The sequence below is a fragment of the Colletotrichum abscissum genome (assembly GCF_030869225.1).
Source record: "Colletotrichum abscissum strain IMI 504890 chromosome Unknown Scaffold_1.1, whole genome shotgun sequence".
In the NCBI taxonomy this organism is placed as follows: Eukaryota; Fungi; Ascomycota; class Sordariomycetes; order Glomerellales; family Glomerellaceae; genus Colletotrichum; species Colletotrichum abscissum.
Genome location: NW_026849987.1, coordinates 1,322,961 through 1,347,814, shown reverse-complemented (window position 1 = coordinate 1,347,814; position 24,854 = coordinate 1,322,961). Strand labels below are relative to the sequence as shown.

Genomic DNA, 24,854 nt, shown 5'->3' with positions numbered 1-24,854 from the left:
GTGTCATTTGGCGGGGTTGAAAGTCTGAGATGGTGTCCAACTGGACATACTGAGTGGAATGACGTTTCTGGAGACTGCAACTCGTCTGCCTCAACAAGAAACGACCTGCAGATTGATTCTCTATTCAAGTGGCACGAATCTGTAGAACGCAACGCATAGGCTCGGTGGATTGGCCCCGGTAGATGTGGTTCGATCCAAGGCGAAGGCAGTGTAGGTGGCCGTGAGGCCGACAATGATGTAGCTGCGCTAATCAATGGCAGCGGGCTGGCCTGGTCGATGCTCGTCATCGCAAGTCTTTGAGAATGGCAGAGGAAGTCGATATATGCGCCACGACGATTGTCCAAAGTTTGTTGTACATAACAATTGTTGATTAGCGAGAGAAGACAGTCTAGAAGAATCTAGCGTACGTCACTCTGGGGAATCTGTCATGCATGAACAAGTATGAAGCTTCCGGGCGAGGCTTGCTAGAGGCTGTAGCTATGCAGCCTTGCCTATCATTACCCCCTGAAGGAGGAATCGCGCTCATGCCACAGCTCTATGCCCTGGAGCATCATCGTCGCCGTCGACTTGGGCCATAACAATTTGTCGGTTACGGGGTATGGTATTCTGAATCCGATCTCGATCGCAGAACTAGCTTGACTCGTTTGCATGGCTGCCAGCTCAACATTGTGACATTGTCTGGCCGGGTCAGATTCCAAGGCACTCGGTTTTGAGCTTTATGAAACCTAGGTGCGAGCCGGGGGCATCTCTGTTCGCAGGTGACCTGGCTGGGGGAAAACGGGGAAGAGTGCTTTTCAACTATGCCATGTTGTCCGATCCAGAGGGATGGCCCTGGTTACGTTGTCCACGTCGCTGTTGCGTTTGCATGTGTAGCTGGAAATGTGGAGGCATTGTGAGGCGTGGGCGGGCATCTGACTGCAAAGGCGGAAAGACGATGCAACAGCACGGCGCTGTAAGAGAAGGGAAGAGAAGAGAAGGGGGTGGTGCTGGCTGCATCAGGTTGCGATCGAGCTGAGTTACAACAAGTTACAAGTTACACAACAACGGCGTGGCCAAGCACCCAAGATGCAAGAACCAACAGTCGCATCTCTCCTACAGTGGGTACGCCAAATGCAAGCCCGATAGATCGTCCCGGAAAGGAGGTACCTTAACTCAGGTAAGTATGTATTCCAGGTCCCTCTACGACCCTTACCACCCATAAGGTACTTCGTACTTCAGCATGCATTTCAGGTCTCCCGATTCCCGAGCAGGGGGCCATCGCGGGTAAGATGGGGCACGCACCGGTACCCCAAGCAGGAACCGGCAGATTAACGACGCCTCCGGCCAGGCGTGTGCAACCATTTGCTACGAGGTGCAGCTTTGCCATCGAGACACCTGTAGCACCTTACTGCAATTGTATAGCTTGCTGAAGTTGGTGTAAGCTCGTTGGCTGTCGTCAGTAGCTCCCGTCTCCATTCGGTTGGTCAAATTACCATCAACTCCGAAACGGTTCTTGGCGAATTTCTTCGATCCTTACTTGATCTTAATTTTTTCCCTTCCTATTTTTCCATCTCCGTGGCCCTTACCCGGTTTGATCATTTGAACGAATCCTTCTTTTTTCCTGACATGCCACCATGCGCTTGATCTCATCAAGGGCACCTGCACTTGTTTGCTCTGACGAAAAACCAGCGTCTGACCCCCCCCCCCCCCCCCTGGGATTGACTGAACATCCTTCTCACCCAGCCAGTCCTTCTATCACCTCGCTGTTCCAGCTCCTGCTCTTTGACCGCATTGCGGTGGTAAATGGAAAACAGACGACTGGCCCCTCGGTCAGACGAATTCACACGACGAAACACAGAAGGCTCAAGGAACAACCTTGAGTCCGACCTCGAGTTTCCCCCCCGTCGCACTTGTTCTTCAACAGCTCCACTGACCCGCCGACCACGTTCGCCCTGTCTTTCCTTGACCAAACTTCCATGATCGACAGCGGGCCCCCCTGACCTTCTTGACGTCTAATAAATCAGAACCTGGGAGCTCCTTTCCAACCCACGACTAACTGGCCCGGATTTCCTCCTCCGCACCCGCCGACAGCTTCCCAAACTCAAACTCGCTGGCTTTCTCCCCTCTCTTACTTCATTGCGACTTCATCCCGCCGTCCTGCCCTCCGAATCCACCGTCCGACTGCTTTAAATCACCCGAGACGCTGTCAGAAGCGTCCCTCCTTCACCATGGCCGACTCCGAACCCTTCCCTCTCCTCAATACCTCTGTCGACCAACTGCATTCTGCTATCGACCACGCCCCCAGCTCGTCACGAACAACACGACGACGAAAGTCAAGCGCACTCGGCCAAGACATCCGCGCTGGCGATACAGGCCCGGCACTTGCAACAGCCCGAGACAACACCTCCGTCATACCTGTAATTACCCCCCCCCCCCCCCCCCCCCCCCCCCCCCCCCCCCCCCCCCCCCCCCCCCCCCCCCCCCCCCCCCCCCCCCCCCACCCCCCCCCCCCACCCCCCCCCCCACCCCCCCCACCCCCCCCCCCCACCCCCCCCCCCCCCCCCCCCACCCCAACCCCCCCCCCCCCCCCCCCCCCCGGGATCCCATCTTTGCTAGTCGCCCCGGGCCTTGTTCCTAGATACTGGGCTGTGTCCAACATTCAACTAACCTCTCGCCTACTATAGACTGTTCCTACAAAACGTCCCTCGAAGCGCCGGCGAGCTCGTGGCGGCTTCGCTCGAGTTCGACAAGCCATGACCAAACACACGTACCTCGTGCCCGCCCTCATTATTGGCCTTACTCTGGCCCTTTATATTGTTCAGCCAAACGACTCGAACCCGCTTCATCGCTTTATTTTTCTCTCATACCGCTTACCATCCGACCCGGTCAATCCTGATGCCCCTGCTCAATATGGCAAGGGGCTATGGGACATCGCCTTTGTGGCATTTTGGACCGTCGTCTTGACTTTTACTCGGGAATTCATCATGCAAGAACTTTTGCGGCCACTTGCTCGCGCCGCCGGAATCCGCTCGCGTGGCAAGCAAGCTCGTTTTATGGAGCAGATGTACACTGCCATTTATTTTGGCTGTCTTGGACCTGCCGGTCTGTACGTCATGAGCAAGACGCCCGTCTGGTACTACAGTACCCGAGGCATGTACGAGGACTTCCCGCATATGACACACGAGGCTGGTTTCAAGTTCTATTATCTTTTCCAGGCTGCCTACTGGGCTCAACAAGCAATCGTCTTGCTGTTGGGTATGGAGAAACCCCGGAAAGACTTTAAGGAGCTGGTTGGCCATCACATTGTCAGTCTTTCTTTGATTGCTCTTAGCTACCGCTTCCACTTCACCTATATGGGACTGGCAGTGTACTCCACTCACGACATCAGTGACTTCTTTCTTGCTGTAAGTAGACGCTATTCCATGTGAGGCCACAAAGCCAGAAGAGGCTGGTCGGGGAGCTATAGGCAGTGCTAACTCATTCAACAGACATCCAAGGTACTGAATTACATCGATTCTCCAATCGTCGGTCCTTACTTCTTCCTCTTCATGTGCGTTTGGATTTACTTGCGCCACTTCATCAACTTGAAGATCATTCTATCTCTGTTCACAGAGTACACTACTGTCGGGCCATTCGAATTGAACTGGGCCACTCAACAATATAAGTGTACGCTGTCGCAGTACATCACTCTTGGACTTTTGTCATCACTGCAGGCCCTGAATCTTTTCTGGCTCTTCTACATCTTCCGCATTGCCTATCGATTCCTTCGCTACGACATCGCTGAGGACGACCGCAGTGATGCAGAAGTCACTGATGTCGACGACGAGGCCGAGAAGAAGAAGGCTCTTTCCGAGAAGACCAATGGCCACGCTAGCGGAGTCAACGGCACTGCGCCTCAGGCCAGGCTTGTCAATGGCCGCGCATGATAGAAACCCTCGACAAAGAATAGAGCAAGGAGAGGATGCAAACTGAAGCACCGTAGGTGTTGTCGGTTGCCATCGAATCTTTCGCCTACGACTAAAGTTACAACCGGCGGATATACCCAATTGCTGCGAAGAGACGGAGGGAGACACCAGGACATGTCGAGCACCCATTCATCGCTATCCGAAGTCGCGATAGTTTGTCGATTTGGAACAAGAAAAGTGGCTCAGCAGTTGCCGAAACGTGGGGTGCAGAGCGTTTGAATCGCGACACGTGCTGGGATTACGCCTCCTTACCGCATTGACTTGCACACATTCTTACGAACTGTGTGCGATAGGTGCAATCAACGGTCATGCGCCGAGGGCACAATACGTGCCCGATGAGTCCCAGAGAGACACTAACTGGAGACAGTCATTGTCAGACCGGTTTTAGGCAAGGAATCAATACCTAGACATTGGAAAGCATACGACCTCGGGTGTCGGTCATCGCTGATCGGTTAGCACCGGGAATACTTCTGCAAACAATCGGCATCTCTGAGGCTTAGCGACTATGAGCCGAGGTCAAGGCGTTTGTGGCCTTGGTGATGGTGGTGGTAGTGGTGGTCCCGAGAGGGGTGCGAGTGCGGAGGCAGACGAAGTGAGACAGATGTGCGTCTGTGGACGATGACGGCGCCTCCTCCTGCGCAACCAGGCAGCTTGACGGCATCCTCCCCCACACCGCCTGAATACGGTCTCACACCCACTGGGCTCTCGTGCTCCTTGTGCTCACGACATCCGAATCCACATCTCACTCATTCCCTCCCGCCCTCGTGATTTCATACCGCTTTAGTACCTCTGGGAACGAACACAAGACGGGAGATGACTCTTACCAGACTGAGACATTTCCCGGCCTATGGCTGTCGGTTCAGCGACAAGATCTGGAGAGACTCATGATGGGTTGGGAGGAAGTATCGCGAACGAGTAGACTAGAAAACTCTGCTATACGTGTGCGAAGGGAGGCGGGGAGGCGGGGAGGTAGAGAGGTGTGTTGTTATGTATGTGGTCTTACACTGGAGAAGAATGTCTTGATGTCTTCGGAGTCTCCAGTGTTTGTTCCTGTTATAGTCAATACTGTCTAGACCCCCATACCAACGATTTCAGAACAGTAGCTACTGGTTCGATCCAGTTGTATGCTCCATTTCCGGTGTAGTCTTCACGTCAGATGCGTACAGTTGGACACGCAGGACTTTTTTGAACCTATTTTGAGCATTGAGCAATATTGGATCGCTCCCGGCGCAAGGCCACCTTGCGCGGGGATCGCTACCGTCTATGGACCTCGACCTTTGGGTTGCCGCGAAGCTACCGAGTGTAGTAGCTACAGTCTTCCATAAAAAAGCAAGAAGAGAGGATTGGCCTGAATAGCCGCCCGCCGTCTCTCTTTCCTCATCCACCCTGTCCGGTCTTTGATACTGTGACTAGGAAAAAATGCAAAGTAGACTTGCTGATGGTTCCTCCACAATTAAGGGAAGATCCATCGTCCATCTACACCCACTGCGACCGCGTGGGATTTGGAAAAAAATGATAATGATGCTGGTCTGCCGCCGCTGTCCGAGGCCGTTTTCATCCGGCCCACGACCTTCGAGATCCAACCCCTTTTGGCCACCCAACTTAACCTGGGACAAGAAAAAAAAGGTAGGCCTCGTCGAATGTAAAGAATCTGGTATCTGCGATGCAATGTCGAACACGCTGCCCATGGTAGCAGGTGGCGATTTGTAGTCGAAAAACAAAATCTTATTGCTGGGAACCCATGATTAGTGTAGAAGCCGTCTCTCCTGTATAATGATGCTGATGATACCGAAAATGCCCTGTCCAATCCAGAGAGAAGAGACAAGTCGCTTGTCGCTGCTGTGAGGACACATGGTGTGTTGTCAACGCTGGATGGGTGTGTCGCAGCCGTGTGTCCGTAAAGAGCGTTTCTGGTAGCGAGAAATCGAGAAAAAGAACCCCCCACCCCCTGAAGAGTAACCGACCGAGCCTGACCGAGAGACCGTTTCTCAGGGTCAATGTTTTTTGTTCTACTCGTGAAAGTCCTTTTTTGTGTTTTCGGGATCCTGATGATGAAGGGGTAAAGAAATGTGTGAACTCCAAACTCCGAGTCGCCGGTTTGATGCAATCTTAAGCCGTTAATCCGTTAAAACCTGAGTCATAAAAGGCCCAAGCCTTGTTGTGTTCGTGAAGGGAAATGTGCGGTACAGTTTGAAGGTCCGCAGATTAGGGATTAGTGAGAAATGGTGACGATGGGTGGTGTGTGTTGATGTGGCTGATGAGAAGTAGCTTTCGCCAGCAATGAAGCATAGGTAGCCAAATTCATGCCTTTGTCACACTTGTAGAGATTCTGGCTGGAAGAATCAGTGTCGTCGAGAATGGTGCGAGTCATCAGAATGATGTGAGTGATCAGAGTGATGCGATCGGTCAGAATGATGTGAGCGATCCGAATGGTGTGAGTGATCAGAGTGATCAGAGTGATCCGAATCGTGATGAGCACTGTGTACAGACTCGACATCAGAGCTGTTAGAGCTGGACGAGTCCTCACCCGTAGTGCCGGCCTTGGAGTTGTTCCCTGAGCTGCCTGGAAGGATAGTCGAGGAGTCAAGGCTAGTGTATCCATCCGAATGTCCATCTGTCTGCTTCTTGAGGCCACCAATATTCGCCTTTCTAAGGAGCTTCTGTGCCTTCCTACTAGCAGCACGAGCTTTCTCAGCGGCACGTTCTGCCTGCACTTGTCGCTCCCACATCGAGGCGTAACGTCCGTTGGCGTTGACGAGTTCTTCGTGAGTGCCCTTCTCAGCGATGGTGCCGTTGTTGAGAACAATGATTTGATCAGCATGCGTAATGGTCGACAAGCGGTGTCTGCGAGCTATGTTAGAAAAAAACAAACCAACTGTGAGGCGGAAAAGGTGAAACTTACGCAATGACCAAAAGTGTCCTGCCCTGACCAAGGTGGCCAAGCCGATCTTGAATTTGTTGCTCTGTGTGGGCGTCGAGGGCTGACGTTGCTTCATCCAGCATGATGATCTTGGGGTTCTTGAGAATTGTCCGTGCTATTGCGACTCGCTGTCTCTCGCCACCACTGAGTTTAAGACCACGCTCTCCGACCTTTGTGTTGTACTTCTCTGGGAATGACATAATCCGGTCGTGGATGCTGGCAGCCCGACATGCTTCAAACACCTCCTCATCAGTGGCTGACTGGTTAGCGTATCTGAGATTGTACATTAGGGTGTCGTTGAACATTGTGGTATCCTGGGGGACGACTCCGATGTAACGTCTGACCGAATCAATAGTAAGGTTCTTGACGTCTTGACCGTCAATCTCGATGCTTCCAGAGGATGTGTTGTAGTACCGGAACATGAGGCGGAAAACCGTCGATTTTCCACCGCCAGATTCGCCGACAAACGCCGTGGTGGTGCCAGGCTTACACTCGAAGTCGAGATCCTTCAGGGCCTTATTCTTTGGATCGTAGTTGAACGCTACCTTGTTCCATCGGATGTTGCCGTTGCATTCAAGCAAGGGTTTGGCATCGGCGTCGTCAACCACGGTGGGCTTGACTTTGAATAGCTCCAGAAGACGCTCGCCCGAGATCATTGACTGTTGAATGGTCCTGTAGAAGGATCCGAATATGTTCAGAGGTGCCTGCAGCTGGTTGAGGAAGGTCATGAGGGTCAGGAATCTGCCGACATCCATTCCTCCATGGGTGACCTGGTAAGCTCCAAAGACCATGACCACAGTGAATCCAGCCATGAAAACAAAGGCTTGAATGACGTTCATCTTGTTGACGCCCCACGTTACCTGCTTTTCGGCGTCCTGGTATGCCTCGATAGCGTTGCGGTATCGTTGAAACTCCCACTGCTCGGCATTGAAATATTTGACCGTCTCGTAGCTGGTAATGGAATCGTTCTTGACGGCCTCTTCTTCTCTATCGGCGTTGGACATGAGCCTTCGCTGGTCTGCCCTAGTCTGTGCCATCCTAATAGTGAGGAACAGGTACCAGAAAGTTAGGCAGCTCACTATCGCGCCATAGGTCGCGTCGAAGTACCAGCAGAAGAACACAACGGCCAAGAGCAGATCGAGAATCATGGGTGCCACCGAGAACGTCACTTGCTCGAGAAAGGAGTTGATAGACGCGCCTTTGTTGAGTGCGGACAAAACCTCGCCGGTTCGCTTGCCGAGGTGGAAATCCAGGCTGAGAGAATGGACGTGCTCGAAGGCTGCTGTCGTCAAAGCCCTGTACGAGTTTTGTGAGATTGGTACCCATAAGATGGCTCGTGTCGCATCCAGAAGCATGCCTCCTCCTTGCAAAACCCGTAGGAAGATGAGCAGGCCCAACATATACCACGGAGCCTCTGCGAGGGTTAACTTCTTCGTGAGCCATCCAACAACGATTGGTACAGCTACGTTGATGGCACGCTGTGCCACCAAGAGGAGGACGCAGAGTGCATAGAGAAACTGCAGGTAAAGAGAGTTCTTGGGCCACTGGTAATCGAAGAACATCGTGTAGCTTCGCAGGTAACCCCACCATGTCGTTTGCGGCGCTTTGTCAGGTCGATAGAAGCCCGGCTCCTTATAGTCCTTGGTGATGTTACCACCTTCAGCCGCACCATTAGTGTTGCCGACAGTGCTTCCATTCCTAGAGCTTCGTACTGATCGACCATTCAAATCTCGGCCGTTTTGGCTGCTGTATGACGTCCGATGACCGTTAAGCAAAGGCGTCGTTTCCTCGGCGCCTTGAGACGAGTTTTGCAGCTCAGTCTTGTCTGCCTCCTGTTTGGGCGTGTGGAGCCAAGCAGCCCAGTAGATGCTGAGCATACACATTGTGAGTGCGATGCGGATGATGTAGAGAACGACGTCAGTCAAATCCCACTTAGATATATGCAGCGTTCTAGTCTCGAGTTGGGTTGTTTCGTCGCTTGCAAATCTCGGGTCCGCGGCCTTAAGCAAAGTGCATATGCAAATGACCAATTCGCCAATTAGAGAGAGAATCCAGGTGAGGAAGTGAGCTATCGTTGGACTTTCGTTCCATTCGAATAGTGTCGTGATGAGGTATAGGTAAAGGTTCGGCGATCCAATGAGGTACACCTGTTCCAAATTAGCCTGCGGGTTGGAGTATACATGGGGGATAACTTACAGTCATGGATTGGGACTCCTTATGTCCCTTGATGACGCCCTCGAGTTCTCCCATAACGTAGCTGAAGTGAGCGACGGCATTGGCGACGAACGTCAAAAATACGACGACGGAGATCCAGGTGAGCCATGATCGGGATGTTGGTGACAGTATCGGACCGTATTGTTTGCGTTTGGGTTCTTCTCCATCGCGGCGCTTCTTCTTCTTCGACACGGGTAGTCGCTTACCGCCTGGGCCCAAAGGTTCTTCGTCCACGTCGTCTTTCGGTGTCGTCAATATGCTGTGTGTCGCGGCAGAGATGACGAAGACCAGCAACAACAACAATGGGTAGTATAGTAATGTCGCCTGGAGCAGGAAACAGTAGAACGGGTCATCCTCTCGGCAGACCTCGTTCATTCTTGCCTCGTTTGCGGTCCGCATTGGCAGGGGCGGCTTCTCAACACCAACCATGGTGTGGACTATTCAGAGGAGGGAAAGTCAGATGTCAGGAATAATGATACAAGGGAAAGTAAACCCCCCCTGCGCGGGTGAGAAAGGGAGAAAGAGAAAGGAAAGAGCAAAGGAAAGAGAAAAGGAAACAATAGAAACTTACAATTCATGATCCGGGAAAAAGGGTTAATGATTTCATACCTTTGCCAGATATGCCACTTGCACGTCGTAGCTGGGACGCAGTCGGCGTCGTTCCCGTGGCAAGTTGGAGGCCCGGTACGGTGCGGTACCTCGATGTGTACGTCGCAAGGAAAGTGGGAGTCCACAAGAGAGATGCAGCCAGAGACACGAGATCTCGTTTCGGGACCAAGATGTTGGAGCGAGACACCAGTGACTGGAGACGCGAGTGGTCTGGCAGGCGATTACCCGCCCGTCTAAAAGGTTCTGGGTCTCGCTGGATGCAGGTGGCACCGGGGGGAGGTAGGGGTCTCGAGCGCTGAGACCGGGGGGTGTCGTGCAAAGCGTGCGTTCCCAAAGGCTCGTGGTGCCGGGGTTGCAGGTCGAACCCACAGGACCACAGGGCGGTACAGACGGGCCCTGTTGAGTTGGAGTCGTGGTGGGGTCGGCTGACTTGCTCAGTGGCGAAAAGCCACTCCGAAGTCCCTGGTAGCCGAGTCAAGGAAGAGTCAAGGACTTGTAGGATACTCGGCGGCCGAGGGCTGGTGGGGCGGGGGGTTTTCTGGCGAGTAGTGGGCTTGACTGCAAAGCAGAGGCAGGCTGTGCCACGATCTGAGAGGCAAGACAGGCGCGGCCCTGGGTGAGGTGAGGTGGTAGAAGCTGGATGACAGAGTGGATTTCGCCTTGGGTTCGCCGCCACAAGTGAGACCTTGGACGGAGGGAACCAAGGAAGTGAAGGCTTGTGACCTGGGTGGATATCCGTAAAAGTTGAAGAAAGAGAGGAATATCGAGAGGCCTCGGGTTCGGAGACGGAGCGTGACGTTGAGAAGGTATCCGTTAGGTACAAGTATTTGTGTTGACGAGACAGCGGACAAGCTATCTAGCTGCCGAGAGCCGGGGTTAGTACCAAGATTTACCCTCTTTGATTTTTCTTCCCCCTCTCTCTCTCTTCCGCCGGGTTGAAGAAGGTGTTGACGGAAGTTCTCAACCGGGTTTTCTAGTCGAGAAGAGGAGGGCAAGTAAAAATGCAAGTCCCGGGGAGGAGGTTGCGGGACTGGGACGGCGTAAGGAAACAAGAAGGGCGTAAAAGAAATGGGATATGGTGAAGAAGAAATTGAAGAAATCGAGAGGAATTAGAAGACCAAAGCGAATGAAAACATGTGGTGGAAGGTTGGGATGGTGACGATGGCGAAAGAAGAAGGGTGGGAAGGGATTATGGTAGGAGACCGCCTGAAAGCAGGTACCAAGTACAGAGTACAGCGCCCACCTGCCACACATCGATTTCGAGGCAGGGACGAGTCGCCCAAAGTAGTAAGTGCGATCCAGGCCTAATGCCACATCCAGTTGTACCTTCCTAGCTGCAGTGAACGGAAGGTTGTACCTCCCACAGCAGACGTAGGTAGGTACCTGCCCACAGTACCTTAGGTAAGGTGAGGAAGGTGTGTACTCCGTAGCGCAGGATGAAGCCCAGCTGCCCAGTACGCCGAAAAGTACGGATACCCAAGCCTCAATCAAGGCCATGTAGGCTAGGAGGGAGGAAGTGAGGCAATAGAGCTGGGCCCGTACTCCGTAGTTTGTGTAAGGCAAGGCAATGGAAGGAGAAGAGAAGGTTGGTAAGGCGAGGTGGAATGGGGACACTCAAATTAAGGTAATGAATGGGACTTACAAGTTACCCCAAAAGGTACCTCGACATATCTGTAATATCGGATTGGCAGAGAGCGAGCGAGGTGTGCCGTGTTGGTGCTTGGTCTGCCAGGTTGTTGTCACAGGCTCAATTCCTCCGTTGGTAGGAGATGTGAAGCCTACGATGGCAGCAGCCACCAGACAGAGCACAGAGGGTATCGCGCCTGTAGCGCAGTTGTGGTTGGCAGTAGTGGATCGACGGTGTGTCGGTGTGGTGCTTGTTAGCGACCAGCAGCGCAGCAGCGAGGCAATGGGTGGCTGGTGAGGTAGACTTGGACTATCGCTCGTCGGACTAAATGGTTCGTGAAAATGGATATCGATGTGAATGTATGTGAGAGAGAGAGAGGTGCTGGCACTGGCAACTGGCACCTCGGTGGGCAATGGGCAGTTGTAACTTGTGAGTGAGATGAAGTGGGCAGTGGCCGGATAGTTCAGGTGAGAAGGAGGCAGCGAGAGGAAACAAACGAGAGTCTGGAATCCACACACGGCGCGTCTATGTGGGGACCTGTCCCGGCTGGTTTGCGTGAGAAGTGGAGTACGAAGTAGTGGCCGGGGCTGATGCTGGTGTTCTGCCGGCGTTGTGGTTGTTGTCAATGGCGATGACGAGATCCAATGCTATGAAGACCGGGACGGCTGCCCTGTCGTATGGACCCAAGGTACCTTATGCACGTCGTGGAAAGGTAAGGTAAGGTAGGTCCCGGAGATGGAATGAGTCTCCCAATGGTGGGTGGACGAAGGAATGGATGATTGGACGGCTGGGTGTGAGATGCTCAAGGTATGGTAGGTAAGGTACGGGCACGTAGGCAGTACGTAGAGTAGACAGGTGGATGATACGGAATGCGAGGTGTAAGTCGATGTAAACGGAAGCCAGACAGCTGTGAGTTGCGAGGTGCAGCACCAACTGCAGCAGCTTCTGGGCCGGATGCCAACGAGGGCCTGGACTCGGTTGATGGATGGAAACAGGAAATCGCCAAGGGTCCTGTTGTGCGCCCTGGTTAGTGCCGGGGCTACTCATGCATATGATATTGCTCGTAGGGGCTTTTTGGGGCCGTAGGGAGAGCACGGAACATGGAGAGATGGAGATGGAGCTTAAGATGGAGGGGACGCGAACGGGGGATGGAGATGAATTGGGCCCCCAAACAGGAACCGACGGCCAGGGGAAGGCAAGAAAAAGTAACACATCCGGATGCTACGCATGCAACGCGAAGAGAAGGTTAAATGTGGAGGGGGGGAAGGATGGGATTCTACGGATACATGCTCTAAAAAAAACAACCACGCGATATAGACTTGGACAGATTTGGTGGGAGAGAAAGCAGTATCCGGACAAATTATCCATCTGGAGACAAAAGACAACGACACAGCCGAGGACCCAGTGACGATTCCAATATAAAAAGATTGGGGGGGTGTTCATTGAAGAATAAAGTGGAGGGATATCCGCAGTAACTTGTAACGATGGACGGATGATCAACGTCGGTCTGGATTCTCTTTTTCTTGTCTGCTCTACTGTATTTGTCTCTCGCCCGCCTTAGATACCTAGATCATAGAAGTACCTCATCAGGACAGACAGTCCGAGCAGAGTTGGATAAGGTAGGTAGGTAGTCAAGGTGTGACATGGCAATCCGACATGCTCGTGTTGAGAATACTCCGTACACACTCTTGTATCATCAATTGTCAATGCAAATGACAGCAAGAGGCTGTGCCAACGTGCCGGAAAGCCGTCAGGTGCTTCCCAGAGTCTCGAGATCCCATGGTCTTTGACCGTCCTGTCAGTGGTGACCAACAGCCGTAGCCGTGTACGGTGGACCATAGTTCCAGTGACCCAGAATAGCGCATCTCATCTCCTTCTTACCTTTCTGTCACAGGCAAAGCGGAGCGGGGCGGGAGAACAGGTTGGGATGAGGGATCTGAGTCCCGAGACCACACACACCTTGGCTTAGCTCTTGCGATCAAGGGCGCTAGAGCCTATCTTTGCAGACAACTCGACAAGTAGATAGAGCAGTTCGAGAGCACGGAGCGAACACCCGACCACCACTGCGATCATCAAGGAGGTGTTCCCGGGACGCCTCGAAGCGGAATGTTCTACGGTGTACACAGGACGGGTTTAAGACGGTGCGAGACAATGTTGCAGCTGACGGGGGGACGAGGGGGAGCTAGTTGGAACGACCGAGGTCATCCAGTCATCTGTTTTGTATGGGCAGTTCATCCTTGATCTAAGGTAGCTACCCGGCATTGCTTAGTACCGCTCTTCCCTAGGCTGGCGGTACATACAAAAGTAACAAAAGTTTATGAAAGATATCGGTAATAAGACACGAGGGGACGGGAAGCTTGGAAGGGAAAAAACGGAAACACGGGAACGGGAACGTCCAGAAGAATGACGGCACGCCGCACGGTAGTGAGAAAGAAAAAAAAAAGTAAGACGAAGAAATACGTAACGATGGTGAGGGATGTTGAGAAACACAAAGTTACAAAGTCATCTTGACGGATGCCCCCCCCCCCCCCCCCCCCCCCCCCGCCGAAAACAGCGGGGGGGGGGAAGAGACAGAGAAAGAGGGGGGAGAGAAAAAAAAAAAGAAAAAAAACAGAAAAAGGGGGGGGGGGGTGTGGAAAAACAAAAATTCAAAAAGCCTCTTGCGGGGACCCCCCCCCCCCCCCCCTACCTGAGCTGAGAAGACCCGGGAGGAGGAGACTACGAGAGAGGAAGGGGGAGAATCGAATCAAAGATTGTAGCATCCAATGTCCCTCATCGACCCTTGTTGCTTGCAAGTTCTGAATAGAGGCAAGTGCGAATGTACCCAAAGGTTAGGTCCTGCCAGTCAGCTAGTGAGGGGTCCTGCAGTCTATGAAGCATCTTACCAATGGGCTATCAACAAAGTTCTTTTTTTTCTCTCTCTCTCTCTCTATGTTTTTATTCACTCAGTCATTGCTTCCATGTCGTAGGTTTTTTTTTTCTTTTTCCCTCCTTCTCACTCGTGTTGTCCTTCCTTCGTCTTACCGACAAAATACTCTTGGCCCCCTCCATCTTGAAGATCCAGCTTCGAATGGGAATTGATCCAGAGTTCCGTTCATGGCACCAACGGAACGAGCTAAGTAATAAATTGGCCGTCATTGCATGGGACTTGCTGCATCTGCATTCGACTGCACGCGCTTGCTGCTGCTGCTGCTGGAATTCCTGCCCAGTCCCGGCCTCGGGCCTCGTCGTGTTGTTTCCGGAGAGCTTCCGATGCGTTCCTGCCATGCCTGCCGTGGTGGTGCTGATTGGGCGTTTGGTCGTTTGGTGTAAGACTGTGAGTGAGGTGAGGTGAGGTGCGGTTGTCGCCGTCCAAGGTAAGAAGGTAGGGAGGTACTCAGTACTGAGTGAGGTACGAATACTTACCACTGCTGACGGAGTAATAGCTTACCTTACCTTCCTTACTTGCATTGCCAGCTTCCAAGTTGCAAGCCCTTTCCCTTCCAGACCCATCGCTGGTTCCATTTGGAAAGGGCCTCAGCTGCGGAATGGAAGGATAAACGGGAAGGGGAAACACCAAACCCTTGACCGATCCTTGCCTGCCTTGGACCTCCCCTCCTTCACGCCTCCTCGCCGTCTCCTTCTATTGACTTGCGCAGTATCCGTATGCCTCGAATTCCTCTCTTTTGCTGACCGTTCTCGGATCGAGCTGGAGTACCTACCTATTCAGTCAATCGCCAGTTCAGCATTTATTCTCTGGTTTCATTCACAACCGATTCCTACCTTACGATGATCATCCTTGAAAACAATTTAGCCGGGCCACTTTGACCCGTCCAGTCATCAGTGTGGTATGGCATGGCTGGGTCAAAGGCTGGCTTACGCCTCTGGCTAACCAACTGACGGACTGTCACTTCGCCTCAACTAACTCGCAGGCTAGCACACTTTCTCGACGCCAGGTCTACCTATCTCTCGATTCTATGAGTCCTCTGACTGCCATGTCAACATCCTCCCTTCTTTGTATCTATGCGCAACACGCGTGGAATGTTTCTTGCTTCCTCGACCCCACTATGCTCGAATTGCCCGATGCCTCCGTTCGAGATGCCGAATCACTCACTGTAAATACGAAGGAAAACCAAACAAGGTTTTCGGGCTTGCGCACCCAAAACGCCAAGCAAGAACCTATTTCTCTAGATTCTAGACGTTGTACTGCCACGACAACGGGCAACGGGCATGTATGGTACAGGAGTAGTCCTCGGCCGAGATGCGCACCGACACCTAGACGCAAAAACAACCGCTTGTCAGCCACGACAACCTACAATATCAGCTTTCGCCTAGCCGACGCAGCCTTTCCGATCCGCCGCCGCCGCCGCTCTATGACTGGGTACAACCTCCTTCGTCGGGTTCTCTTTCTTTCTGCCCCGGCCTCGGTTTCCCAGCCCGTATCCGGTGTCAGCATCCGTCAAGGATGTTGCAAAAATGAAAGACCATCGAGCAATCATCAACCTTGTCACTCACGGCTTCCAGAACCCCTGGAACCGCCTGCACCGCTGCCGTCACTGCTTGCGATGCTGTCGCGGTTTGATATCAGCCCGCGCTTTTGGGTGGTCAGAATCCCAACCAAACGGCTTGCATCCAGGCCCTTCTCACCGCTTGAACTCCACCATCAGCTGCGTTAGCAGACGAGGGCACAGTGACGGCAGCCGCAGCGTGCATTTACGCATGCATAGACCGGACCAGCGAGTGAGCCTATGTGCCTACCCACCTGTGACCTAGACACATTCAGGAGCACAAGCAGGTCCAGGTCCGGCACCCACCATCTCAAAGACAGGCCGGACTACCCCTGCAACTCGGCAGCTTGGATCGTTCTCGGGGTGGTGAGTTGCTGTTGCTCTTTGGCTGAACCGTCCGACGCTTTGCGGCACTAGATGGTCTCTGGGATTGGTCGGGCGCCCAACAGCCTCTGGAATCTACCTACCAAAAGTATCCGCCCGTGGATAGGCGGATTTCGCGAGCACATCTCGCCCCCAACGAGAACCAATTCGAACCCTCCTATTAGTCGTAATCGCCATAGGATGGCCCAGAAGCTGCGGAGAAATGTCAAGGATTCCAAGACACAGGATCCCTTTTCGTCACTTTTTGTTCCTCCCGTTGCTTTACACGACCTGGACGCGGTCGATAAATCCGTCGGTCAACCGATGGCTCGATTCTCATGTCACATACGGTAAGTTTTCGTGCTTAGCCGCCTGTTCAGTTGCGCTGAAGGCTTCCGATTCCATGGCTGCTAAGAGTGAGTGATCTACGCTGTTGCGTTTTGTCCGGTCGCTGGAGCCAGATCTGAGCGATCACACACGGTCAGCCTTTTGCAAGAGATGCGAAAACTAAAGCCTAGGGTTGTACACTAGAGGAGCATGAGTTGTGTTTCCGAACCCAAGTAAGCTTCTCAGCTCGTCCTGTTTACACGAGTGTAGACTTAACCACTGCAAGGAAGAGGTCAGTGACGGATCTGCAACGCCAGCCTCGAGTCACGTCGCCGCTGTAAGTTGCGGCTGTTGCAGACCGTTCGGGAGGGAAGTCGCCGAGGCTTTTAATAGCTGTTTCACCTAGACCGTCCGACACTTATAACAGTCCGATGTGTGTAGGACGCGCAATGAAATGTCGGATGAGACAAGCTGCGCCATTGCTCCAACAACCTTCCAACTATTCACGTTGACCTGGCGCGTCTCACACATCGCTTGCAATTACAAGAAAGCCCTCGATTGGGAACCGATGGAGCATTATCAGCTACCTCATGCAGATGGTCGGTGAGCGTGTGTGTGTGTGTGTGTGTGTGTGTGCCTCCCGAGCGGCCTACGGCCCGGTGTAGTCCCGTCAACAGCTGAAGGTCGCTGGCGGCCTGTGAAGATTTGGCCTTCCTTTCGCTTGCGGTTTCCTCTCACGATCTCCGTCTCACGCAAATGCTTCTCACGCGATACAAAATGATCGAGCGTTGGCCTTTGCTTAGGCTAAACAAAGCTTCTCGGTTTCGAGGTATAATTCACCTGCGCAGCCATCGTGGTTCAATACTGTACAGTAAACGTATCGCCTGCATCGAAATTCCCCGTTCGATTTACGTGTCTCAGCTGGGCAGTGAGCTGTTAGCCGCACTGCAGGCCGATGCATTTGCCCCTACCATAAAGACGAAGCCATCTCCGGCGGGCGTTGCCATCAAACAAGCGGAGATCAGCCCGCCGTTGTCCGTCAACGTTGGAGGGCCGATTTGGGTACGGATGCAGCTGGTCCTCTCACCGGGTTGCTATGACCATGCTCAACCGCGAAACGGGAAGGCCGTCCGAATCACCGCCGGCATCTTCTGCAGGTGTCTAGACCACACTTTGACACCTCCGACAAGGGTGTCTACGGTAGATCCCCGAAAGTGATGACGGCCACCGACACATTCTCAGCTTCCAGCTTTCAATGTGTGTTTGTCCGTCCCACAGGGCTCCTCCACGTGGTCGAAGTTCCCGTCGCCGACAAGGCCTGGATTTCCTTCTACATTGCATATCGAGGACAGATGTGCCGCGCTGCAGGCTCATGACGTTGAAATGGAGCAAGTAATGATCTGGTGTCACAAGGCTGAGACGTCATTCATTCGACACAACATATGCACCCCGTATGCAAACTTACCTTGATTGGGGTTTGGGGGAACATGGCTCGTGGGGGATGGAAGGGGAATTCTCGGAAGTGGGACTGCACAGCACACCAACAGTGCCCGTTGGCCCCCCACATCGTGACATTGACTTCTTGAGCCTCGGTGGACGTCGTTGGCCATCAACGATTTGCAGCGATGAGGTCCTTGCCCAACCCGGGGCCGACCAAGAACACGCAGCCACAGTATTTACAAACACTGAGAGCGTCGGTGACTCTGGTCAAGTTGTCATATGTCTCCGTTACTTCCAGCTGCGTCGGTCACACTGCCAGACATCATACTACATGGAAACGGGCCGCCTTTGTTACAACATGCTGGGTTTGATGCAGTAACCGAACAACATTGGTGAGATCGTCGCAGATCGGACAATCTTGCGGTCTAGACCTTTGCGATCGTCAGCAGGCCGTCCGTCCTACGTGCTAGTCAGCCACACACCGTGACACCCAGTGGCACGGGGCGACCCTCTTGGCTATCACTTGCTGCTGCTATCAAAGGCTGAGTTTCGATATATTGATGTCGGGCTTCTGGGAGGGCAAGGATTGACCACGATATTTTTTTCCCCCGCTAAGCTGGCCCGCAAAGGTTCAGAGTATCAGTTTCGTCTGTTTCAGCGGCTTGGAGTTTCCGTGTGCTGATTTACACTTTTCGTATCGAAACATCCTTTCAGTATTTGTGTTTTGTTGTCGTCACTGACTAAGTAGGGTCGTACCGATAATCGGGGGAGTGGTAAACTCAAGTTTCTAGCGAGCCTGCCCGCCCCCCTGTTCTCCTACCGGCTGCCCTTCCGACCACAACCGACGACGAGATGGCAGTTTCACCTCCGGTAAGGTCGGCTTCAGGGTCCAATGTTCCAACTTCGATTATGGGTACCCGTTTCGAGATGGATGCGCGAGCATGGGATGAACTTGAATGGGGCGTTGACACCAAAGACCTCCAGTGGCTTTACTTTGAGGCATGAAAAGCACGAGTTGTGTCTGATGACGCTCTGACTCAGAGAAAAGCTGCGAGACCGTCTTGAATTTTTTTTTCCCCCATTTTGCTTTTCTGCAACTAAACTCGCCTTCCACCGCCGTTGGTGGCTGCCGCTGCTGTGCGTCAATAGCCAAGGCGGGTGGGCGGATTGGGGTGTTGGGAAAGATGTCACAGCATTTGAGGTGACACGAATCGGTCGCAAAGTGATTTTCTCGGATAATACCCAGACACCTAGGTTACTAGGTAGATACGTGCAGACGGTGCCCGCGTACCACGTTGTACGAGTTACCAAGCATCAGCTTTTTGTCAGGAAGAAGAAAGCTCTTGGTAGGGAGACAAAGGGCGGTGATGCCCAGCCGGCGGCACAATCTGAGACAATGCTCATGGATTTCTTTTCTTTCTTTTTTCCTTTTTTTTTTTTGTGCTTGCACCGTACTTTATCTTTCCTTACTCTAATGGCCCCGGTCCATATGTGAGATGTTCTGCATCGAGAGAGAAGGCGGTAGAGCGCCGGACCGAGGAAGCGATCTTGACAGCCAGCCACCCCTTTCCGCCAAGGTAGGAGAGCGGAAACGGATAGCTTCGATGTCACCTTCTCGTCACATGTTTTATTTTATTTTTCTTCTCTTTTCTGGAGCCAAGATACTGGTAGAAACAGGTAAGAATCTGAGAAAACTTACGAAGAGCAGGGTACAGTACCGGCGGTAAGGGGCCTTGCACGACACATCAGGCCTGGGGTTCATATCAATTCTCCTGAGTTTCGATCTGATTCAGCAAGTTACAAAGTTACTGTACTCCGTAGCTACTTACACTACAATGCCCAGGGGGTTGGTTGGTCGTTCAGAGTCGGAGCTTCTCCGCTTGTTCCAACTTCCATTACGCAGATCTTTTTGGGGGATGTAAGCCGAAGGAGCAAGGGTCTCAAAGTACCGTACTCCGTAGACCTAGGGGGGTGGCAGCGGCGAAGGGAAGGGTGCGAGAAAGAGCATATCGCAACGACTTGTCATCAGATTGGACTAACTTGCCATCTAGCCCGAGGCCCTCTTCCAAGTACCTCCCGACTCCCGTGTATTGCCAATGGCAGTATGGAGTATACAGCCCCGGTTACGAGTCTTCTGTTGACTGACTATTGATAGATCGTGGAGATCGTTCTCCAACGGTGGCTTGTCAGCATATATAATGCGCCAATGGACGCCGAGGAGCAGCTACCTGCCGTTGGAGAGCGAGCGAGAGAGAGAAAGATACTTAGAGACTGAGAAATGTCTAGAAGAACCGCGGCTGTAACGATGAAGGTTCGAAGACACGCCCCCCGGCCGAGCTGAACCGGATGGGCAATGTAGCAGACCGCCATCCATTAGCTTGAAAAAACCCAACAAGTCAGGTCTTTGCAGTAAGGTGAGATTTTGAAAACGCTCTTTTCCGCGGACCAATAGGTTCTTCCGGAACTTCTAGAAGGGGTGAGGGGGGGCACGCGAGCAATGACCTCGAACGGTCGACCTGAGATGAGTGACGATTCAAGACAAACCGTTCATGGCTTCTTCAAATCTGCGCCAAGTCAAAGCTTGCAGCCCCCCGGAGGATGCATACCTAGATACATATAAACTCCATCACAAAACCATCAAATCGAGATGCTTGATAACATCCCAGGTCCCCCTCCCGACGCACGATATCACGAGGTAAACAACGTAGACGCGAGGCTCCCTGGTCACGTTCACACGGGAACACGTTCGATGGAGGGAAGCCCGCCGTCACACAGCAGAGCCAAGAGTTCCAAAAACACAACGTAAAACATCAAAGGCTTACACGCATACAGACGAGAAGGTCAGACCTACATCTTTCACGTCGAACGAGAACTTGCCTGCCGAAACGAGCCGTCATAGACGAGGACCCAAAAACCCACATTCACGGTTCCGGGACCTCGGTCGTATCTCACTCTCACACTCCCGCTAGACTGGTAGATGGGATTTCTCTCGCTGCTCTGTCCAACATCTCACGGGCCCACAGCCTGCTCCCAAAGAGTTCACTTGTAAGACGGCAATAAAGGTGCGGCCAAGCAAGACGTTGGACAAGTCAGGGGTCGCGATTGGATCTTTGGCTAGCAACACGAACAGCATCCAGTCGCGTCGCCGAAACACAAGAGACCCTGCAGCATGCGGTGCTTATAGGCTCTGCCAGCTTTTTTTTCTTCCTCAAGGTGGAAGAACGGCTGATTGGGATACCTATCGTGCCTATGAAGCAAAGCATTGGACAAGAAATGGAGGTAAGGAAAGAAAGGTTGTAAGAACTGAAAGAAGGAGATACGTGTGATACGACGAAAACCAGAAACGGCATCCCGTGGAAATGGGTTGCAGACTGCAGTCCTTGGTAGCTTGTACATACATACGGGAGGCCCACTGGGAAGTTGGCTCCGCGGCAGCCCTCACATTTCGTTGTTACCCTCCTCCCTTCCTAAGAATCCCGCCTGCATTCGGCTAGCTGCGCCGAGATGGGGGAAAGTAGACTTTCAAAGTGGACTCTCGCGGCACGGTAACCTAGTACCGTGCCGGGGTTGTCGTTCGTGGGCTCGGCTCTTGGAGCTGGGGGGGTTTTATCAACCTGCATAGCGGGATAGTAGCGGTGAAGGGGGTCGGTGTACTACATGCCTGTCTGGGGTGGTTCAAGAAAACGGGTCCCAACTTGCTTTTCTTATCGTTAAATGGCCCTCCAAGTTGTGAGAAGGAAAAAAAAAAAGAATGAGGGCATTAGAAGAAAGAGAGAAAGCATTCCAACCCCCGGCCGGGAGGTGAGATATCTTGCCCCGGGAAACCTTCTCTACAAATGGAAGCATGGCAATGAATCGCTGCGCGCATCTATGATGCGACCAAAATACAATATAGATGGGACGCGACAGCGAGAACGCCATCCGGAGAAGTATTGGCTGAGAGTCCTGTGACTTATATCCAGGCATGTCTCGAAGGCTGTACTCCCGCGATCCGGCCGAATGGGAATACACCACATGGATGCCGCTTGAGATACACGCCCACTTCCATCACGCCCTCGGTGTAGAGGTTGTCATGCAAGGTCGGGATGGCATAGGTTCTAGATAGGGCTTTGCTTCTTTGCGCCGGCGCCAGCGCCAACGACAGCGGGCCAGCGAACCCGAGAAATCGCAGTGCAACCGGAAGCAGGTTCGGGAATCCCCTTGCTTCTCGAATCGGTGAGCCGGGTCGAAGTCTTGACCGACAGTGTGGACTTCCACATGGGGAGTCTCCGACGCAGCGAGCGGACGCAACTTTACGACTCGCCTTGCAGTAACGTCGTCCAGCCTCCGGAAACCATACCCGGGAGACAAGAACAAAGAAAAACGACGTCCCGCAGAGATGCAAGTCCCAGACCCCCGGTCCCCGGCAAGCGTTTTGGTTCGCGTAGGCGGTCCAACGTGACCGTTGGTGATCTGCTCGCCTCGCATGGCTCGGTGATACAGCGCCCGGCTCGGCTACGCACACTAAGCAGTCGTAAACGGAGCATCTTCTCATCGTCCAATACGCAAAGAACGTCTTCTCGTCTTCTCTGCGGGCCAAGGCCTAGATTAAGGGGGGCGGAAGAGACGGGGGCCCTGCCACACTTTCTCGGGAAGCGATTATCGCTGCGGGAAGGCCCGGTTCGTGAGAGTAGTATGTCGATGCGTATGTAGTGGATGCCAGGCCGTAGGTTTGGACCTAGTTCCATGCGCGGTGCGGTCATACTTTTCGGGGACGGGCCGGAGGAAGTCGGCCGTCAGTGTGGTCCTCATGGGGAGACTGTGACATCGCCGCCCGCCCGCCCCGCCGCGGCGAGGGCGGGGCGAGCTCGCCCTAGAACTTCCTAGCAGCTACTAGACTTTCTGGACGCATGTTGGAGACGGTGTACAAGCGAGATACTTCCTGTGCGCCTGCCATTGGCATTACTAGGGGTTAGATCCTCTCGAAAGTGTATGCAGTGCGCGGAAAGACAAAGTCTATGTGACTTGTTAGAAGATCAAGCAAGGACCTTCACCGACAAGCGGTCGAGATATGAGCTGTCATCGGGCTCTTGGCCACCAACTTCGATGGCGGTACCATGGCTCGGTGTTCGGAAAAAGCTGTTAAAAGGGAGTGTGAAATGAGTGAAAATGCGCGGAAAAAGACTGTAGTTATCAGGCAAATTGGCTTGACAGTTTGAGACGAAGTGTGAGTTTGATGAGAGTTGAAATTCTCTATGGTGCTCCGTTTACGACGTTGGTAATCCCCATTCCACGTCGCTGTGTTGCCTTGTGAGTCGCCTGGCGTATCATCCATCTCACACGAGACTACCGGAAGAGGAGTGGATCTTGATGGTTCGGATGAATGCGAGTTGATGTTCGATGGTCGTTCAATCATGACTATGAAAGTAAAGTACAGATAGTCTGGCGGATAAAATGGAAGCTTGGGGAAGACGGGTCCCTCATTTTCTGACAGAAGGAAAGTGGGGTCGGCAGCTTTTGGTGTGGAGGGGCGCTCCTGCTCCATGGGAAACTGAGGTGGAGTGGCCCTCCAGCGGCAGGTGGCAGTCTCCTCCAGGTTTTAGGCGGCTCGTCGTCGCAAAATCCAGGCCGGCCCCACGTGCCCGCCGCCTGCCAAAACCAGAAAACCCCTGCATGATTTCAGCCTTGCGCACCAGTGAGCACTGCCAGCTGCTGAGAACCTGAAGCTTCCCCGGAGGCGGCTCCAAAAAAAAGTCAGCCTTGCCACCAAAGATCACCACTTTCTGCGACCGCGAATGCTCAATTAACCACAGACACTGCGCTTTTTGACATCGATACCCAAGAATTTGCTTACACGTCTTCTAATCAGTATGTCTCTGGATGCTAAGCAGATATTCTACCTGCTAACAACGGATTCCAGGCTCTCACTCCACCGCGTGCGCGACACCTGCCTTACGTAGCAGCTCCATCATCAATCGACCACGGTAAACGATACAGCCCTGCGCTGCCAGAATTACCACCAGTGACACTACTTCATATCACAAATCCCTTACGGATACCAATACGAAGCCTCTCCGGGCGCATTTTTACCTCGAAACCCTACACATACACCTAGCAGATCAGCAAAGATGAGCCAGACACCGTCAACCCCAGTGAAGGTGCCACCTTCGGCCGCAAACCACTCAGCAGCCACTCTAGACCCAGAGCTGAGATCACAAATCAACACATTACTGCTTAAGGACGGTCATGTTACAAAGTAAGCCCTCCCTCATCCTCCATCGAACCCCACATGGCGCTGGTTGGGAAGAGAACATCGCAAAAGCTAACCATCTCTAACCTCTCCTTTCCAGAATCCAGGAACAGCTCCTCCACTCCCTCCACGCAAACCAAGCAAACTGGCCCACGCTGATCCAGAACCACGCCCTCAACCTCCTCCGCACAGGCGAAGTCTCAACCTTCCCAGACCTCCTCCGCCGCGTCCTTGACGACGTCCGCCAGGACACCCTCGACCCCTCAGCCCCCTCCAACGCATCCCCCTCAACAGCAAAAACAAACGGCGCAGCGTCGGAGAAGGATAAGGACAAGGACAAGAAGACCAACGGCACCGCCTCCTCTACGCCGGCGCCCGGTGGCGCAGACTCGAGTGCCCAGCCGAACCTGGCCATCCCTTCCGCTGTTATCGACGAGGCCATCAAAGTCACACAAGAAAGCCTGGAGGCTGTCTGCGAGATTGATAGTACCAGCTGAAGATGAGGTGTGAGCTTGGGAGATGGAGCTGGGCAGAGATGACGGTGTTACCACGGCAATGACGACGGATTGGGAAGAAGGCTATAGCAGCAGGCCTTTGGGAGAAGATGGTCACGAAAGGTGGCCAATGATGAGCACTGCCTGAGGATGGGAGGCGACGCCTCTGTGATGTTCACAAGATGGTTCACTCAGCTTTG

General features: G+C 53.2%; 6 protein-coding genes across 6 annotated transcripts; 4 read left to right on the top strand and 2 right to left on the bottom strand.

Annotated features, from left to right (window-relative positions):
• Positions 1-2,207: 2,207 nt before the first annotated feature.
• Positions 2,208-3,905, top strand: CABS01_00415 (TLC domain-containing protein; the record flags this gene model as incomplete). The annotated part of the gene is made up of 3 exons (XM_060533796.1): positions 2,208-2,396; positions 2,664-3,383; positions 3,468-3,905. The coding sequence occupies 3 exons, from the start codon at positions 2,208-2,210 to the stop codon at positions 3,903-3,905; spliced, it is 1,347 nt and encodes a 448-aa protein (XP_060406310.1).
• A 2,381-nt stretch (positions 3,906-6,286) lies between these two features.
• Positions 6,287-9,507, bottom strand: CABS01_00414 (ABC transporter; the record flags this gene model as incomplete). The annotated part of the gene is made up of 3 exons (XM_060533795.1): positions 6,287-6,788; positions 6,847-9,011; positions 9,061-9,507. 3 exons carry the CDS (start codon positions 9,505-9,507, stop codon positions 6,287-6,289), a joined length of 3,114 nt encoding a protein of 1,037 aa, XP_060406309.1.
• Positions 9,508-10,172: 665 nt separating this feature from the next.
• On the bottom strand, positions 10,173-10,613 carry CABS01_00413 (uncharacterized protein; the record flags this gene model as incomplete). The annotated part of the gene is made up of 1 exon (XM_060533794.1): positions 10,173-10,613. A coding segment is annotated over one exon (441 nt), but the record flags the coding sequence as incomplete, so codon positions are not given.
• Positions 10,614-14,201: 3,588 nt separating this feature from the next.
• On the top strand, positions 14,202-14,648 carry CABS01_00412 (uncharacterized protein; the record flags this gene model as incomplete). Its single annotated transcript, XM_060533793.1, has 1 exon — positions 14,202-14,648. One exon carries the CDS (start codon positions 14,202-14,204, stop codon positions 14,646-14,648), a length of 447 nt encoding a protein of 148 aa, XP_060406307.1.
• Positions 14,649-15,270: 622 nt separating this feature from the next.
• CABS01_00411 (uncharacterized protein) lies at positions 15,271-15,969 on the top strand (the record flags this gene model as incomplete). Its single annotated transcript, XM_060533792.1, has 1 exon — positions 15,271-15,969. One exon carries the CDS (start codon positions 15,271-15,273, stop codon positions 15,967-15,969), a length of 699 nt encoding a protein of 232 aa, XP_060406306.1.
• Positions 15,970-24,038: 8,069 nt separating this feature from the next.
• On the top strand, positions 24,039-24,657 carry CABS01_00410 (uncharacterized protein; the record flags this gene model as incomplete). Its single annotated transcript, XM_060533791.1, has 2 exons — positions 24,039-24,166; positions 24,261-24,657. The coding sequence occupies 2 exons, from the start codon at positions 24,039-24,041 to the stop codon at positions 24,655-24,657; spliced, it is 525 nt and encodes a 174-aa protein (XP_060406305.1).
• Positions 24,658-24,854: the final 197 nt, after the last annotated feature.